Source organism: Eurytemora carolleeae, unplaced genomic scaffold, assembly GCF_000591075.1.
Source record: "Eurytemora carolleeae unplaced genomic scaffold, Eaff_2.0 scaffold1985, whole genome shotgun sequence".
NCBI lineage: Eukaryota > Metazoa > Arthropoda > Copepoda > Calanoida > Temoridae > Eurytemora > Eurytemora carolleeae.
In genome coordinates this window covers 18187-36432 of record NW_019397870.1, presented here as the reverse complement: position 1 = coordinate 36432, position 18246 = coordinate 18187, and the positions used below count along the sequence as shown (strand labels likewise).

At 31.7% G+C, this 18246-nt stretch overlaps 1 protein-coding gene across 1 annotated transcript; it reads left to right on the top strand.

The window, feature by feature from the left end:
• The first annotated feature begins 2190 nt into the window (after positions 1-2190).
• On the top strand, positions 2191-4147 carry LOC111716155 (uncharacterized). The gene is made up of 2 exons (XM_023491584.1): positions 2191-2387; positions 3173-4147. Exons 1-2 carry the CDS (start codon positions 2191-2193, stop codon positions 3537-3539), a joined length of 564 nt encoding a protein of 187 aa, XP_023347352.1. The 3' UTR covers positions 3540-4147.
• Positions 4148-18246: the final 14099 nt, after the last annotated feature.

Here is an 18246-nt window from a genome sequence, read left to right as displayed (position 1 = left end):
TTGATCTAAATTGATAAAATTAATGGAAATTAGCAGAAAACTGATGATTGTTGAGGAGAATTTAAACATTTTAGAATTTGAAATATTTTTTCATTAACATAGGATATTCTGATCATTAACAAAGCATGGATAATGGATATTTTTTTCTCAGTAGATTAGTTCACGCCTTCAAAAAATTTGTTAGAAACAAAATTTTCTTTTTACATTTTGCTTAATCTCATGCTAGGTGTCTTTAGAATATATGGAATTGGGTCTTTGTCCCAAACTCTTATTTTTTATTCGTGTATCTTTGCAACCTGAGATATTTTAAACATTTACATTTTGTTAGATTAGATAATCTTAGTTTGAAAAACACCTGTAAAGGATACAAAATAGTTAAAAAATTTAAAAACTGGTTCTAAACCAGTCAAAACAATAAAAAGGTCCAAATTAACGTAATCATTCTAGAAAGTCTTAATATTTTCTCTTTTACTCTAAGGAGTCAATTGTAAACTTAGATGCATTAATTTCTGCCATTTATTGTGTTTACATAAATAATTTTGCATAATATAAAATAAATAAAATTAAAAGAAAGAAAACTTTTTCATTTTCTCTTTTGATATGTCAGAAAACTATTGAAAATTGGAACTTTTTATTGTTTTCTTATAATTTTTTGATACTATTTCAGATAAGTAAACAGGTGCATTTATTTATGCAATATATTGTGTGTACACATATAAATTTTTATAATTTATGAAGAAAAAAATGGAAAGAGGAAAAATATTTTCTTTTTTCTTTTATATTTCAAAAAACTATTGAATCGGAACTTTTTATTGTTCTTTTATAATTATTTGATAATATTTTAGATATAAGGCTAGGAGAAGATGTCGGAGAATTATTTATTAATGTGCGTGTAGGGAGGGAGTTCATATAAAGAAGATGAAACTTAAAGAAACTTGAAACAAACTTTTAATCTAAGCTGAGAGCTCAGTGATTCTTTAGCATTGCTCAGAGATACATAATGCAACAGTTCAGTGATTCTTAACTTTTGTTCAGATATACATACTGCAGCAGTTCAGTGATGCTTCAGCATTGCTCAGAGATACATACTGCACCAGTTCAGTGATTATTTACTATTGTTCAGAGATACATACTGCAGCAGTTCAGTGATTCTTCAGCGTTGCTCAGAGATATATACTGCAGCAGTTCAGTGATTCTTCACTATTGTTCAGAGATATATACTACAGCAGTTCAGTGATTCAATACCATTTTTCAGATATACATACTGCAACAGTTCAGTGATTCTTTATCATTATTCAGAGATACATGCTGTAGCAGTTCAGTGATTTTATCCATTGTTCAGAGATAAATACTGCAGCTGTTCAGTGATTCTTTACCATTGTTCAGAGACACAAACTACAGCAGTTCAGTGATTCAATACCATTGTTCAGATATACATACCAGAACAGTTCAGTGATTCTTCACTATTGTTGATAGATACAAACTACAGAAGTTCAGTGATTTTCGCAATTGTTCAGAGATAAATGCTACAGCAGTTCCGTGATTCTTCACCATTGTTCAGAGAACATATTGCAGCAGTTCAGTGATTATTTACTATTGTTCAGAGATAAATGCTACAGCAGTTCCGTGATTCTTCACCATTGTTCAGAAATACATACTGCAGTAGTTCTGTGATTATTTACTCTTGTTCAGAGAACATACTGCAGCAGTTCAGTGATTCTTCAGCGTTGCTCAGAGATAAGTACTGCAGCAGTTCAGTGATTCTTCACCATAGTTCAGAGATACAAACTACAGAAGTTCAGTGATTTTTCACCATTGTTCAGGGATAAAGACAGCAGCAATATCAAAACATTTTTTTTATGATAACTCTTTGTGGAATGCAATCACCATTTCTTATGAGCCAAGAAAAAACTGAGAACTGACAATAAAGAGATATGTTTCAAATGTGACTGGGATATTCCAAGAATACAACTCCGATACTGAACAACAAGAAAAACAATGTTCCATAAGTGCCAAAGATAAATACAACTATGTTCATTCTATGACAAGAATAACCCTATAAAGACAACTATGTGCCTTTAGTCCAAGGTAAATTCAAGGCATAAAAACTAATTTGAACTTGAGATCCTCAGGCTAGGAGTGCCTTACTTGTAAACTACTGACTGATTATGACCTTAAACCAGTTTTAATATGTCAGAGCTAAATATATATGGAAATCCTATATCCTCCCACACCTTATATCTTTTAAACAAATTGATTATTACTGTACAGGTAGTATTACAGAGACCTGACCGGCCAGGCCAGGACAAACCTGACCCTGGTAAACTTCACCTTCAAACTATTCATGTAATACAGCTGGTAGCTCTCATCAGTATTCTTCTAGCTCTGTAAGTAAACTAGGATCCCAGGGGGGGGGGGGGTAGATGGACAAAAAAATTGTATTTCTCTCTGAGCGGAAATCTTTTGTATTGGATACCCTTAATCCAAATTGCTAAATCTCAGTATGGACACTTTTTATTTTCCTCTCCTATGGATATCCCTCCTGGGTTCTGATCAATGAAAGTTGACAAAATTTCAAAATTTCTCGGCTACTGATGGACTGTTCGGTTTTTGTAACACTCTGATTGGTAGCATTTAAGAATGTGAGCTGATTAAATCATTCAGCAGATGAATAAAAAAGAGGAGATCAAGCATTGATCTTGATATCCATAATTCTAAAGTTCAACTCAAGCTCAACTTTCAAAATTTTTTATCTAAATTTAAAACCTCAGTTTCTATTTAAGCATAGTCCATTTGAACACTATTCTGATTGAATGTTTTTCCATTCAATACTACAAACTAAATGATTGGAACAGTTGGTGAAATATTTAAAATATATCAAACTTTTAATAATTCTCAGAAATTTATTTATGAGATTAATTGAACTTTGTTTCCTAACATAATTATTTACAAAAAGCATAATATTTTAAGGAAGTACATATGAAGCTCTTAAACATCAAACCAGCCAAGGGCAAACCTACATCATTTTCATTTTTGGAACACCAATTGATTGTATAAATATCTAATTCAAAACTCACATCCTATCGACAGTTTTTAAAAAGCAAGGCGTTTTTCTTTTTCTAGCGTTTGGTTTTATAGATATTAGACTTAACCAAAACAATTCTTGTTTCAGGGTTGTTTTGCTGGTTTCAATACGTAAAGAATTAACAAGACTCCATGTTCATCTTCGTAGAATTGTCAACAACCTTCCTGCAACACTATCATTGATCCATTCACGGTCTACCCCGCCACAACCTCAAAGTAATGAAAGTGCCGATTTTGCCGCATGGTTGGAACAAAACCAGTTTCCAAAAGAAAATGGCCGCCAGAGCGTGGGTGCACCTGGCCCAGGACTCGCGGTCAAAAACCGTTTAGAAAGCCGTGACTGGTCTGCAAATGGACCAAAACATTATATGAGCAGAAGCATGAGTAGTTGTATACCACGCCTTAGTGAGATAGAAGTGGTAGAGGAGACATTTCTTCTCACTGATATGAAATAATATCTTTAAAACCATCCCTGTTAAAATATCGTCCCATGGGTACTCTAAAAGTGACAGTGCAAGCCATCTATCTTTGTATTTGACAAGATTGCTTTTATAATATCCATTATGCATTTTAAGTATACTTTCATTTTATAATCATGATAAAAATTTAAAAGATTCGCAAAACTGGGACGTTTCAAAAGAAGATGTTTATATTAGCATGCATAAACTAAACTATACCACAGTTCTTATGTTCATCCTAATAAATATGTACCCTCTTTTATTTTCCTAACACAAGAGCTCTGTTTTATATTCCTAACACAGACTGAGCGTTTGTCCTGTTATTTAGTGTAATTGTATATTTTGATTGCAACGTAATATAATCAAAAACCTGATCCAAGTTCCATTGAGAAAAGTATGGTTGGGGAGGGGGGGGGGAAAGTATGAAGGTTTCTTCAAATATATCAATAAATCTATTATCAGGGAAAAGGCCAGCATAAAGTAACTTATGACTTGCCACAAGCTCTAAATTTCTTATCTTCATATTCTGAAACCTGATGATTGTGTAAACCAGGCTTTGAAATGTCAAATTTTTAATGTTTGCATGCAGAATTCATAGTTTTAACATTAGGAAAATTAGAGTTTGTTGCAAGTTATCAATTTTCAAAATGTAAATTGTTTGTATTTTGCATGTTAATGTATTTTTATTTTGAAGAAAGAAACACCTGTAACCTTTAGTGTATATATATATCAGACCTGATGGCTAACATAGGATAATCTGCATATTTAACACTATTGTAAAAAAGTCAATTGTATTTTTGATGTTTAAATGTAAATTAAATGTAAATTAATAAATAAATGGAATAAAAAACATGCGATTAATTGCAAGTATTTCTGTAGTTTGTATTTTCGCAGTTTGCATTTCTGCAGTTTGTATTTCCGGAGTCTGAATTTCTGCAGTTTGTATTTTCGCAGTTTGTATTTCAGAAGTTTGCATTTCCGCAATTTGTATTTCCGCAGTTTGTATTTCATTAGTTTGTATTTCAGTTTTTTTCGCAGTTTGTATTCAAGAAGTTGGAATTTTCGGAGTTTGATTTTTCAGTTTGTATTTCAAAAGTTGAAAGTATTTCTGCAGTTTGTATTTCAGATGTTAGTATTTCCTCAGTTTGCATTGCAGAAGTTTGAATTACCGCAGTATGTAGGTAAAAAGTTTGTATTTCCGCAGTTAGTACGAGGTAAAATCAAAAAGTTTCGACTCAAAGAAGTTCGTAGTAAGATTTCGATTCTACTGGAGACCACCGGAGGGATTTTATTTTCACTGGAGGGTCGGAGTTATTTGGAAATCTTAATTTGATTTAACATGTTTCTTAAGGAAATAAAGCCAACTTTTTTTATTGAGAATTTCCTGTTCAGTTTGGATTGTGATAAATTGTTCGGTAAATAATACTCTTCTCCATAGAAAGCCTTTTAAAAACGAAATATTTTTGTTTACAAATTAGGTCGATTATGTTATGCAAGTTTTTTTTTACTGCTAATAGAAAAAAAACGATAAATGATTCAATAATAATAGTCTTCTTGAGTCTTCTTTTTAAAAAATAACTGAATTTATTTATTTTTAGTCCCTTTCTGTCTCTCAACTGCCCTTTGACCTTCGAATTTAACCTCAAGATATACTATTCGTTTTTAACCCCATATGAAGGCTGTTTCTATTTGCGTGTTTTTGTTTTACAGTTTTCATTTAGAGAATTCCTGTCTTACATTACACGGACTTACCCTTTGCAGAGTTAACATGGCGGGGGGCTAAGGTATGCAAAAGCAACAAGAACATTTTTTTAGAAAAGAAGGAAATTAGTATTAATAAATGTTTTTCATTTTTATTTTTTTGAAACATGCCTTTAAATTTTCATCTTGTTCGCGGATTTTCAATTGCATTAAACTATCTGTTTTGGCATTTGCATGTTTCTATTCAAGAGTTATCCTGTTACACAATTGATTTTATAATACAAAATATTCTTTCCAAGAAACAAATGTTCGTAATTTGGAAATGCTTTTATTCTATTTATTTCTAAGATTTGTTTTTATTTAATTAAATCCCTAAAGGGACTGTAAGCGTACCCTTATAAATGTGTTGCCTGAAACAGTTTGTATTTTAGAAGTTTGTATTTCAGAAGTTTGTATTTCAGAAGTTTGTATTTCCGCAGTTTGTATTTTAGAAGTTTGTATTTCAGAAGTTTGTATTTTAGAAGTTTGTATTTCCGCAGTTTGTATTTCAGAAGTTTTTAATTCAGTGGTTTGTCTTTGTATTTTTTTATTGTATTCTTTAAGGAACTGCAGTTAGCATGCATGCAATAAGGACCATGCCAGATTCCCAGATTCACAACGCGGATCATTTAAACACAGTTCAAGGATGACAGAGAGTTCCGAATTTATTTAGATGAAAAATTGAGTGAAAAACAATTATTATCCATGAAGGGTACCGTTGTTAATCTAGTATGACCTTACAATGCATGAATGGTTACTTGAAATTACGCTTACAGTCTCTTTAACCTTATTTCTATGTCCTTTATTATAATCAGTATAAATGATGAAAAGGATAAATGCAAATATAGATTCTGTGTTAAAATCAGGTTCATCACGTCAAACTAAAGTTAATTCCATTTAAGACTTATAAGATTTTTTCAATTATAGCTCCTCTTATTGAAGAGCTAATGAGAAGAAAAATATATTTTGAATTTCTGAAATGTAACTGGGTAAATTTGCATTTATCATACTTGTGCGTTAAATCAAAAACAAGAGGAGCCACGAGGTGAAAATGTCGTACCAGATATTTGACCTTCTCCTTCTGTCTAGTTGAGCGTGTTGTGATTAATTTGAGAAAAATTGGTCAAATATGTCTCATGTTCACGGTTCTCTGAAATATAATTATTTATCCTGTGTTCTCAAATATACATTGGTGGTCACTTTTTCTCAAAACATCATTTGCCTAAGGGGGGGGGGCGGAGTTATTTGGAAATCTTAATTTGATTTAACATGTTTCTTAAGGAAATAAAGCAAACCTATTTTTTTTTGGAGAATTTCCTGTACAGTTTGGATTGTGAAAGAAAGCCTTTCAAAAACGAAATATTTTTGTTTACAAATTAGGTCGATCATGTTATGCAAGTTTTTTTTTACTGCTAATCGAAAAAAAACGATAAATGATTCAATAATAATAGTCTTCTTGAGTCTTCTTTTTAAAAAATAACAAAATTTATTTATTTTTAGTCCCTTTCTGTCTCTCAACTGCCCTTTGACCTTCGAATTTAACCTCAAGATATACTATTCGTTTTTAACCCCATATGAAGGCTGTTTCTATTTGCGTGTTTTTGTTTTACAGTTTTCATTTAGAGAATTCCTGTCTTACATTACACGGACTTACCCTTTGCAGAGTTAACATGGCGGGGGGCTAAGGTATGCAAAAGCAACAAGAACATTTTTTTAGAAAAGAAGGAAATTAGTATTAATAAATGTTTTTCATTTTTATTTTTTTGAAACATGCCTTTAAATATTGTCTTGTTCGCGGATTTTCAATTGCATTAAACTATCTGTTTTGGCATTTGCATGTTTCTATTCAAGAGTTATCCTGTTACACAATTGATTTTATAATACAAAATATTCTTTCCAAGAAACAAATGTTCGTAATTTGGAAATGCTTTTATTCTATTTATTTCTAAGATTTGTTTTTATTTAATTAAATCCCTAAAGGGACTGTAAGCGTACCCTTAAAAGTGTTGCCTGAACCAAGAAATAATTAGATATTAATGTTTATAACTCTGAAAACTGACTGTGGTTTCTCTACAAAAGTGACTTGTGCATTACTGCTGAAATGATTTATCACTTTTAAACATTAAAAAAATATCTTCCACATTATTGATAAGATAAAGGTTACAAGGGTATTGTTGTGAATCGGAAATTACCATCCTTTCATGGAGGATAACTTGAACGTACCTAGGCTTACAGTCCCTTTAAACAATTAAAATTTGTTCGCGCACATTAAATACATTCAACTCAATATTCAACACTTTAGATTAATAATTTTCTTACAAGTAAAGAAAAAATAAAAATGTTTTAAAAGTTTTAAATATATTTCATTCAGAAATAGAAATGTTTTTTTTTTCAATGCTTCACTTAGAATATACTTTTGCATTAATTATTCACATTGAGAGAGGAAAACATAAAGTTGAAAACAAATTTTCCTTTTATTTTATAGAAACAGTTCATATCTTTGAACTTTGTTTATTAACCTTCAGTTTTTTTTGACGTGATTCTTAAATCATGAAAAAATACCAGTTTCATTTTAATTACATGCTTTTCTGACCATACCTTTTTCACCTGAATCTCTCTAGAAGGGACTGATTCATTTGGTGTACCGTCCCGTTTCGCCTTATGTAATCTGTATGAGTACTGTACAGCTTGCTCGAGCTACTTAAAAGTCGGCCTGGTTCTTGAAATGAACGGGAGTTGGAACTGAATAATCGAATTTATAATGATTTTAAATTGTAAGTATTTATTTCTATCTATTTTTCTTCAGGCAAAATAGCATTTTATTTCGCTTAGAAAATAAAATTTTATTTTATTTCTTGTCCAACACATTTATGTATGTATACACAATAAATAAATTCAGGAATTTTTCCATGTTTTTATTTTCAATCCATTTCGAATAGATTTCGGGTTTAGTGCTAAAAAAATTAATGGGGAAAGGGAAGGGGGGTTGTGGAGTTAAAATAATTAATGATTTGACTAAAGTTGTGATATATTTGAGAGAATGGTTAAAAATATCACAAGTTTATAATTCGAACAGTTTATTAGATAATAAATTCATTTCCTTCCTTTGTGGGACCATTAGAGGCTCAGTATGAGACCAGTGTAATGTTCCTTTGTCATTTGTAAATTTACAACCTATTTGTAAATTGTCATATATAAATAAATTGTAATTTGAATATAATTCATTGGCAATGTATAAAGACTTTTATACAATCCATGTACATTAAACCTGACAGCCTACATTGTCACATGGACTTGGCCACCCTATATATTTAGCATAATATGCGCTGGGTCAATTACACAATAGGTTCACTAGATTAGTAGAAGTACAAGTAAATTTGTATAAGGAAGAATTACACTAGACCTGTAAATCTTTGTACTGGTTTGTATTGTGCAATGATTAGATTCATTGTGCAATGACTACCATCAGTATTTTTAGAAAACCTGACTGACATCAGTATTTCTGGAAATACCAGAATCAGTACTTCAAGGAATACCAGACTGCCATCAGTATTTCTGGAAATACCAGACTGCCATCAGTACTTCAAGGAATACCCAACTACCATTAGTTTTTTAAGAAATACAACATTGCCATCAGTATTTCAAGAAATACCAGACTACCATTAGTATTTTCAAAATACCAGACTACATTACTAATCTGTCAGCTTACAGGGATGTATAGTTTAAAAAGGACCACGCACTGTCCACTTTAGTTCATTTCATACACCGCGGGGCCGAATTTCAACTAGCCAGGGCAACTATACAGTACAAATATAGACTTTAGTACGCTAAATAAATGACCCCGTTCTAGCGCAATTTATGTGGGACACCCTACAACTAAGAAACCTGGCTCAAGACAAGGATTTATGTGGGACACCCTACAACTAAGAAACCTGGCTCAAGACAAGGACAATTATTGCATCCAAACCTTTAATTAACTTAGGGAAGAATGTGGGTTGTAGGGGGTGCAAAGACACCTTCCCCACCTTGGTACCCCCCCATAACACGCACAACCAGTGTACATTAGAATATTTGAGCTGGACCAACCTTTGCGGTCCTAGTTTAGACTGTACCGCTAATTTAAAATTATTCAAGTGGCAGACCTGTGTGATAAGTGATTAGCCAATTCAAGTATTGACTACTTTGTTGCATTAAAACAGCAACTTTAAAAAGAACATTTTTTTAAAAATTCCCCTGCACCCTCTTTTTCCTTAATGTTTGTTCTCTCTATTAAAGTTTGTTTGAGTAGATTTTTATGCAGATTTGTATCTTTGGAATTTAGAGTCTTTTCCGCTCTTCTTTTTACCCCTCTATGAGTTTAACCTTGCACTGACTGTATAATGTTTTATTGAATTGTTTTTCAGGTAATTTAAACAAGCTGCTCTATCTAGGATACTAATAAAGAGATTGTCTACATAATTTCAAGTAATTGTCATTTCAACGAAACAAGAACCTGATACACAAAGATATCCATTTTGTAAGAAAGATAAACCGTAATTTTGAAAAGAAAAATTTTTTTTTTCCTTGTCTGTAATGCATGTATTGATCCATTATTTTTGCTCATTGAAAACAGAACCATTTAAAATGATGTTGGAAGTTCCTTCATATTTTTTTATCGGTTTTGGAAACAACGGCAGAGCCATGGACAGTGACACGTTGATACTTTCTCCAACCTAGACCTGGACATTAAGTTTAATTAACCTATAAGTTGAACTCTTTTTCTGGTTGGCCATGTTGTTAAGAGTCAACTTAGGTCATCTGACCTAGTCCGACTTAATCTGACTTTAAAAGATCTATTAATTTGGTCGGTTAAGGTCGCTGGTTCGGTGGGCATTGGATAGGCTCATCAGAAACCGCTAGAGATGGGTTTCGTTTCTGAGAACGAACGAAATATTTCGTGAAAAAGATGTCGGTCAGAAAAAAACGAATGATGGACGGACGAAATAGATCGTTTAGAGAAATACAAAAACTATTGTTTTTTTTAAAACGAATGAAAAAAACGAACAATTTACGATCATTTGAACAAATTAAAAAACATAGTTTTTTAAGAACAAAGGAATCCAAAAAGATTTGAAATAAAAACTATCGTTTTTTAATATACAAACGATTTTTTACGACAAATTTTGAAAAACTATTGTTTTTTTTAAAAACGAATGAAAAAACGAACAATTTACGATCATTTGAACAAATTAAAAAACATAGTTTTTTAAGAACAAAGGAATCCAAAAAGATTTGAAAAAAAACTATCGCTTTTTACTATACTAACGATTTTTTACGACAAATTTTGAAAAACGATCGTTTTTTTACTAAATGAATGTTTTTATTGAACTAACAATTTAAATGAACGATTGTTCAATGAGAAAAATTTAGGAAATACCTGGAAAATGAATGATAATTTTGAGAACGAAAAAAATCAATTTTTTTGAACGATTGAATTGGGTCGTTTACGATTGATGAAATGAAAAAAAGTTAAACGTGCTCATCTCAAGAATCCGTTCGTTATCAACTTTATGATTAATTGCAGATACTCTTTGTCTACATGTCTCAGTTGTATTGCAGCTTCCTAGAAGTCAAAACTGAAATTAAAAGTCGTCCTCATTGAATTGATATAAACGCAAACCACTGTTAAAACTTAATGAAGCTGTCCGTTCTTTATAATAAACTTTGCACATCCCTAGGGGGAAAGTTTTCTCAACTGAAAGATTTTTTTAAAGATGTACTCTGTACAGGGCGTTCAAATGAACAAAGAATAAAGGAAAAAGAATCGTCTTTGTGAACAATTATTACTTTTAAACCAAATTTTAAAATAAAAGATATGTCTGACACAGGGTATATTTTATATAAACGGTAAAAAGCTGTTCTTTTTTCATTTTGAAAAACTTTTGTATTTTACAAACATTTGCATGGGCTTGAAAAATTTCTGAAAGATGACAACGAAGAGGGAGAACTGTTAGTGTTTTTTTTTTTTTTAATTTTCCTTTTTTATATTACACCAGTTTGCTATCAAAACACAAACAACAAATTTTATACTCTAGCTTCCTCTATTCTATGGCAGTCGAAACATTCAACAATCACTATAAAAATTAATTACCTCGAAATCGTTTCTCCTTTTCCATGTTTTGTGGGACACCCTGTATTTTACTGGTGTGTGAGGGATTATATTGAAGGTTACAGTGAAACATATTTCCCGAAGGAATGTTACTTTTCTGACCTTTTTCTTCTCTCAATTGCTTTTTGTCATATTTTTCCAGGGAGGACAATCTCACCAGGTGTTTTTCTTACAACATTTAAAGATGAAAAATTGACATTCTAATCTTGGGTTTTATGAATTGTATTCCACTTTTAGAATCGTACAATCCTACAATTTAAATGAAATTTCACAGTAATTGAAAAGATGCTGCGAAAATAAAATATTATAGTGACCCTTCATTGATTCTCAACAGTTTATAATTCTTCACGATCCCATATTTGAAAACTATGGATTTTACAGGAAACGAACCCGCAAGAAACGGCAGAAATTACTCTAATTTACAAATCATAAACATTCTCTGAAAGGCTCTTAGGGAAAAAAGTTCTTTTGAAAGTATTTTAATACCATTTTAAAATACTAAAATTTCAAAGTACAATAATGCAACATTATAGCTTGTAAGGAACTGTAAGCGTAATTTCATGAGACCATCCATGCAAAGATGGCAATACCCAGTTCACAGCGGTACCTTGGAAACCCTTTATCTTATAAATAATTTTAAAGATTTTGTCCTTTTTCTAGGTTTAAAAAGGTGTTTAATTCTGATAGTTCCTGCTGCAGTACTATTGCTCAAGTCACTTGTGTATCTAATTCATACTTGATCAGACAAATATTTTAGAGTACCATTGGGAATAGGGCATTTACATTTTTGCATGTTGGGTCACTTGAAATTACGTTTACAGTCCCTTTAAGAAGTTCCCAATATCTATAACTTGTGGGTAGGGAAATTGGCAGTAGGGGGTAACAGGTGGAAATACAGCTACGTATATGGGGGTTCTCATCATTTGTATTTCTTATTGTTGCAGTTCTTGATATTTCACCCATTTTCTATTTCTCATCCTTTGTATTTCTCAATATGTGTTTTTCATTTCAGATAGGGCATTTTAATTTATTGATTGCATTTTTGCAAATTGGCATCTCTATTTCTGTATAGTAAAGTTTGAATTGAATTTTATGATTAATTAATAATCTAAAAATATGTAGGAATAGGTTTGAAAATGCTTTTATTCTTCTATGTATGTAAATGATGAGAAAGAAATGATTAGTATTTGTAGGAAATGATTAGAGAATGTTTACCTCTATAGTGTTAAATATATTTGTATAAGATAAAGGAGAAACTCTATTCTTAATGTTTGTTTAGTTTCTAATGGTTGCCTTATCTGTTTAAACACAATTATCAGGAGATTAGTTCTAGCTTTGTATTATTATCCTGACATTCTTTTCCTCTTATAATACATACTTAAATTCCCCTCTTCGCATCCTTCTCTTGCTTGTTTTCCTTCTCCTCCTTCTCCTCCTTTTCCTCTTTATGCTCTTTCTCCTCCTTCTCCTTCTTTTCCTCTTTATGCTCCTCCTTCTCCTTCTCCTTCCTTCTCCTCCTTCTCCTCCTTCTCCTCCTTCTCCTCCTTCTCCTCCTTCTCCTCCTTCTCCTCCCATTATTTCCATCTGTTAAGAATATTAGCATTGTTTCTAAAGATTATGTAGGTCTAGGTATTCTAAGTATTCAAGGGAGCATACTTCCCCCCTCTTCCCCTTCCTTCCTCTCCCATAGGACTAGAACGTATTGGGTACCCCATCCCCTCCTCCTCCTACTAGATAGGAGTGCTGGGGCGTGTCATGAACTAGTCTGAAGGAGGGGCGGAGACGATATAATTTTATAATGAGAATTGATGGCAAAACTATAATTCTTCTCACTTCCTCTTGTTTTCATCTCTAACTGTTAACTCATTTCACAATTTAGCATTGAATATTTGTCCTATAATGGATTAAAGGGACATTCGGCGTAATTTCAAGAGATGCATGTCAGATTCACAACGTTTCCTTTTAAACCTTTGTTTGAGCAACAATGAAAAAGATATCGTTGTTTTCTATCTGAAAAAGTGTTAATTTCTGGCAATTTTCTTCCTCCATTTTGCAATATTAATCAGAATTTCTCTTTTATTTTGAAATTGTCAAATTTTAGATGAACAACAAGGATATCCTTCTAATTTTCCAAGGGGTGAAGGGTAACCATTGTTAATCGGGCATGTCCTCCTGAGTCTCTGAAGAAGTTAAGGGGGGACAAACCTTTCAAGATATATTGATTTTGCAAAAGAAATGAGTCTTTCTAATTCCTATATCTTTGAAACCTAGTGGTATTCATAACATTTGATGTTTCAAATTAAAACTATTTGATCTAACAGAATTTATAATTTTAATATTTTATGGTTATGCCATAGGGTTGCAAAGATAAAGTAGAAAATCAGAGTTTTGTGGCAAAGACTCCATTCCTTTCGGGTGCAGGAGATTGGAGATTACCAGAAATCGATCTGTTTTTATCAAAATTCTATAAACTATAAATAGAAAAATCCCCTGTATTGTTTATATATTGTTTGAAGTATATAGTGTGGTGTGGCCCATGGGTATGATGTATGAAATTGCATATTATTACCATATATTGGATATTATGCTATCTTTATTGCAATACGCTCAGGGGATACTTTATATAATTTTATTTACAAGATTTAGAATAAAGCTTGTAAGTAGGTAAAAAAGTAAAAATTCATTTATTTATGAAATATAACAAAAACATACAAAATTAACTGCACAGGAGAAAATATTTAAAAACCTCTAAAAGTAGAGGTTGTGGGAATATTTCCACCCAATTATAAAAAAATATAAACATAGGAATAAAAGGAAAAGGAAAGGATAAGGAAAGTTAATTACATGTTTATTGTTTACACTATATTTAATATAAATTGGTGGTGGATTGTTAGTATTTTTTGACGATGAATTAACAACTTTAAGAAATAAAAATTATAGATTTATTTGTAATGTTAAAATAAAATAAAAAGCTTTATGGAGTGTGAAAGAGATAAAGGTTCTATGAAAAACGGACATTTTTAAGCATATTTTTAATTCGCGCCGTAATCCTTTATGTTTGATAATATCTTTTACTCTTTTTGATCTTTTAATTCTTTTCTTTGTAAATTCGTCTTTGCTTTCTTCGATTCTTTTGCAAACATAGCATGTATTAGAGTTAAAACATTTGTTCTGCTGATAAAAATCTTCTATTAAAATCTGCTTAAAATTCGAAATAAGAATTAAATTTGAAAGCTTAGAAAAGTGTCGTTTATTTTCATTATAGGACTAGGACTTGGGGAAGGAAAAGGGCCTAGGTCTATAATTAGGACAAAAAAACAGGACTGTAAGTTAAGGACTGTTTTGATCCAAACTTTGATTCCACTTTAGAATTAAATTACAGTTTTGATATAAATTAATTAATATATAGTATTAAAAGGTTTTTCTTGTACTGACAAACTTATAGTGATGGGCATATTTCTATATTTTATCCCTGTTCTATATAGTGATGGGCATATTTCTATATTTTATAGTGATGGGCATATTTCTATATTTTATCCCTGTTCTTTATAGTTTATTCCCCTTATTGGCTTTGTTCGTTAGCTGTTGATAAATCGTGCGTTGATTGCTAGTTAATCGCTAATCTTTCATTAATTGTCCGTTAATTGATCATTAAACGTTCGTTAATCGTTTGCTAATCTTTCATTAATTGTCCGTTAATTGTTCATTAAACGATCGTTAATCGTTCGTATATATTTCATTAGTCGTCTGTAAATTGTTCGGCACACTAACGGTAATCGTTTGTTTGTCGTTCGTTTTGCGTTCGTTAATGGTTCGTTTGCAAAGAATTCTTTTCGTTAGCGATGATTTGTTTCCCAAAATATTAAAGTATTCAAAAATTCTAATTCTTAAAATTGCTTTGGTAGTTGAAATTCTTATTGATTGTTAACGTTTCTAAATGTTGTAAGAGGGCTTGCAAACAAAAACTCATTATTAGAATTAAACGAAAATTAATATTTGAAAAACAATTTGGCCGTTACATATTGCATGGTTAGTGAGAAATCCTGCTACTTTTTACCTAAAACCGATCTTTCACCGAACAATCACTCGACCTCTTGTTGGCTCTTTCGCTAGATTGCTCGATATTTAATTTTTATTCCAATCTGTCAAGGAATGCTTTTTACATTTTTATATATTTTTCAATCAACTACTTTTTGGCAAAATTTTTTTTTTGATGTTCGATCTTTAGGCATTAACTCTGCTCCCAGCCCAGCCCTACCAACATATATCAAGTAATTTCTCCTAACTATTTAATTATAAAAGTGGGGAAGAGAAGTTTCAGAGAATACATTCATTAATCAGGATAAAGAGAGATATCAGGATACTAGATAGAACATTGAGATATTAGGGTACTAGAGATAACATTGAGATGTATCAGGATACTAAAGAGAACAGAGATATGTATCAGGATACAAGAAAGAACAGAGAGATATTAGGGACCAGGGCACTAGAGAGAACATTGAGATGCACCAGGATACTAAAGAGAACAAAGATATATTAGGGTACTAGAGAGAACAGAGAGATATTAGGGCACTAGAGAGAACAGAGAGATATCTAGATACCTAGGAGAACATAGATGTATCAGGATACTAAAGAGTATCGAGAGATATATCAGAATACCTAGGAAACATAGATGTATCAGGATACTAGAGAGTATTGAGAGATATATCAGAATACCTAGGAGAACAGAGATGTATCAGGATACTAAAGAGTATCGAGAGATATATCAGAATACCTAGGAGAACATAGATGTATCAGGATACTAAAGAGTATCGAGAGATATATCAGAATACCTAGGAGAACATAGATGTATCAGGATACCAGGGAGAACAGAGAGACATATCAGAATACCTAGAAGAACAGAGAGATATCAGGGTACCATGGAGAACAGAGAGATATCAGGATACTAGAGAATACCGAGAGATATATCAGGATACTAGAGAGTAACGAGAGATATATCAGAATACCTAGGAGAACAGAGAGATATCAGGGTACCAGGGAGAACAGAGAGATATATCAGAATACCTAGGAGAACAGATCAGAATACCTAGGAGAACAGAGAGATATCGAAATCTGTTAAAGTTGAATATTTGGACAATATTGACTTTAAAAATAAAAACGAACTTTATGTTTATTCCCTTCGGAAGGACATAATTTTTCTGACATTTTAAAATGTTCACACTTCACGCTCAAATACAAATATTTTTTCCATACGAAAGAGTGAGAAAGTAAGTCTACAGGCTGCTCTTCCCTTCCCTCTCTGTAAGAAATACATATTAAAGAATTTTTCTGTGTAAAAAATAGTTTTAAAAATGAAAGTTGACCCAATTAGATTGTGAAAGGCGTGACGGACCTTCTGAGTATTTCAAATAAGGAAAAGACTTAAGAAATAATTTTAGCAAATATATTTCAGATCTAATTCAAATATATAATGCATTACAAATATATATAGATATATCACGGGTTGAATTTGAATTCCGGAATATAAGTAAAATTCAATGACTTGGTGAGTCAGTATAAAACTCCAATGTATCCAAAATTTGAAAGAACACCTAGACGAAAATACATTTGATTTTGTTTGTTTGTTTGAAGCATTAAATAGATTGTTCTGTTTTTTACTTCAGACGTACAACAGTTGTACATGAATTTAGACTTGTACAGCAGCATTGTAGGGTAATCAAGAATTTAAGTCAGCCATGTACATAAATTTTGAATTATTTAGCAGAAATAGAAATAAAGGTTTATACAGCAGTACTGTACATGAATTTAACTTTGTACAGAAGTATGGTTGAATAATTCATATTTGTACAGAACCACGGTACATGACTTAAGACTTGTAAAGCAGTTTGGTAAATGAAATCATATGTATACATTGAAACGGTACATGAACTTAGACTTGCACATCTGCACAATATGTAAAATGTAAATTTAGATTTTTACAGAAGTACGCTAGAATTACATATATAATATTACGATTTGTACATTAATGTACACGGTACATGAATTTAGACTTGTAATGGAGTATACTGGATGCATAACGTACAGACAAGTTTCTCATCCCTTCATCCTCTGAGATATCACAATGCGTAATCAGGAGGATACAGTTCATATACATATTCTTCTGTACGTTCTTCACAGCAAAAATAATTTCCCCCAAAAACTTAAAAAATAATTCCCTGATTTTAACATAAAGGTAGTTAATTCCTAGCTTCAGAAAAATAAATCTTTTAAGGCTTAAACCAAATCAGATGGTCCGTGGAGTTTACCAAAAACCGGTAAATATGCTAAATATGTGGACCAAATAGAGACCAAAAACCGGTAAATATGCTAAATATGTGGACCAAATATAGACCAACAACCGGTAAATATGCTAAACATGTGGACCAAATAGAGACCAAAAACCGGTAAATATGCTGAATATTTTGACCAAATAGAGACCAAAAACGATATTTCGTGGTTTTTGTTCTAGATATCGAATGCAGATTACCTCTATTTTATACAAAATTTCGACCTCATCATGCCTTATACTCAAAACAGTCTTTTAAAAGATCAATTCCACACTGAAATAGACAGAGTAGAAGATGAAATGTACGCGATATTACTGGTCAACTTTGTAACTCCTCTTCCTCTAGATTTGATTTAACGCTTAAAGGGACTGTAAAGGAAAAATGAAATGGGGTATAGGGTGATAGATAATCACTTAAGCTCTTGATCGCAACCCATGAAAGTTCTATCTGATGTTCATGTCTCGAGAAATTGGTATAAAACTGTTTCAAA

Coding starts and splice junctions, on each gene's coding strand:
- LOC111716155 (XM_023491584.1), top strand. CDS start 2,191: ATGTCAGAGCTAAATATATATGGAAATCCTATATCCTCCCACACCTTA. Junction 2,388..3,172: donor ATCAGTATTCTTCTAGCTCT/GTAAGTAAACTA, acceptor TTCTTGTTTCAG/GGTTGTTTTGCTGGTTTCAA.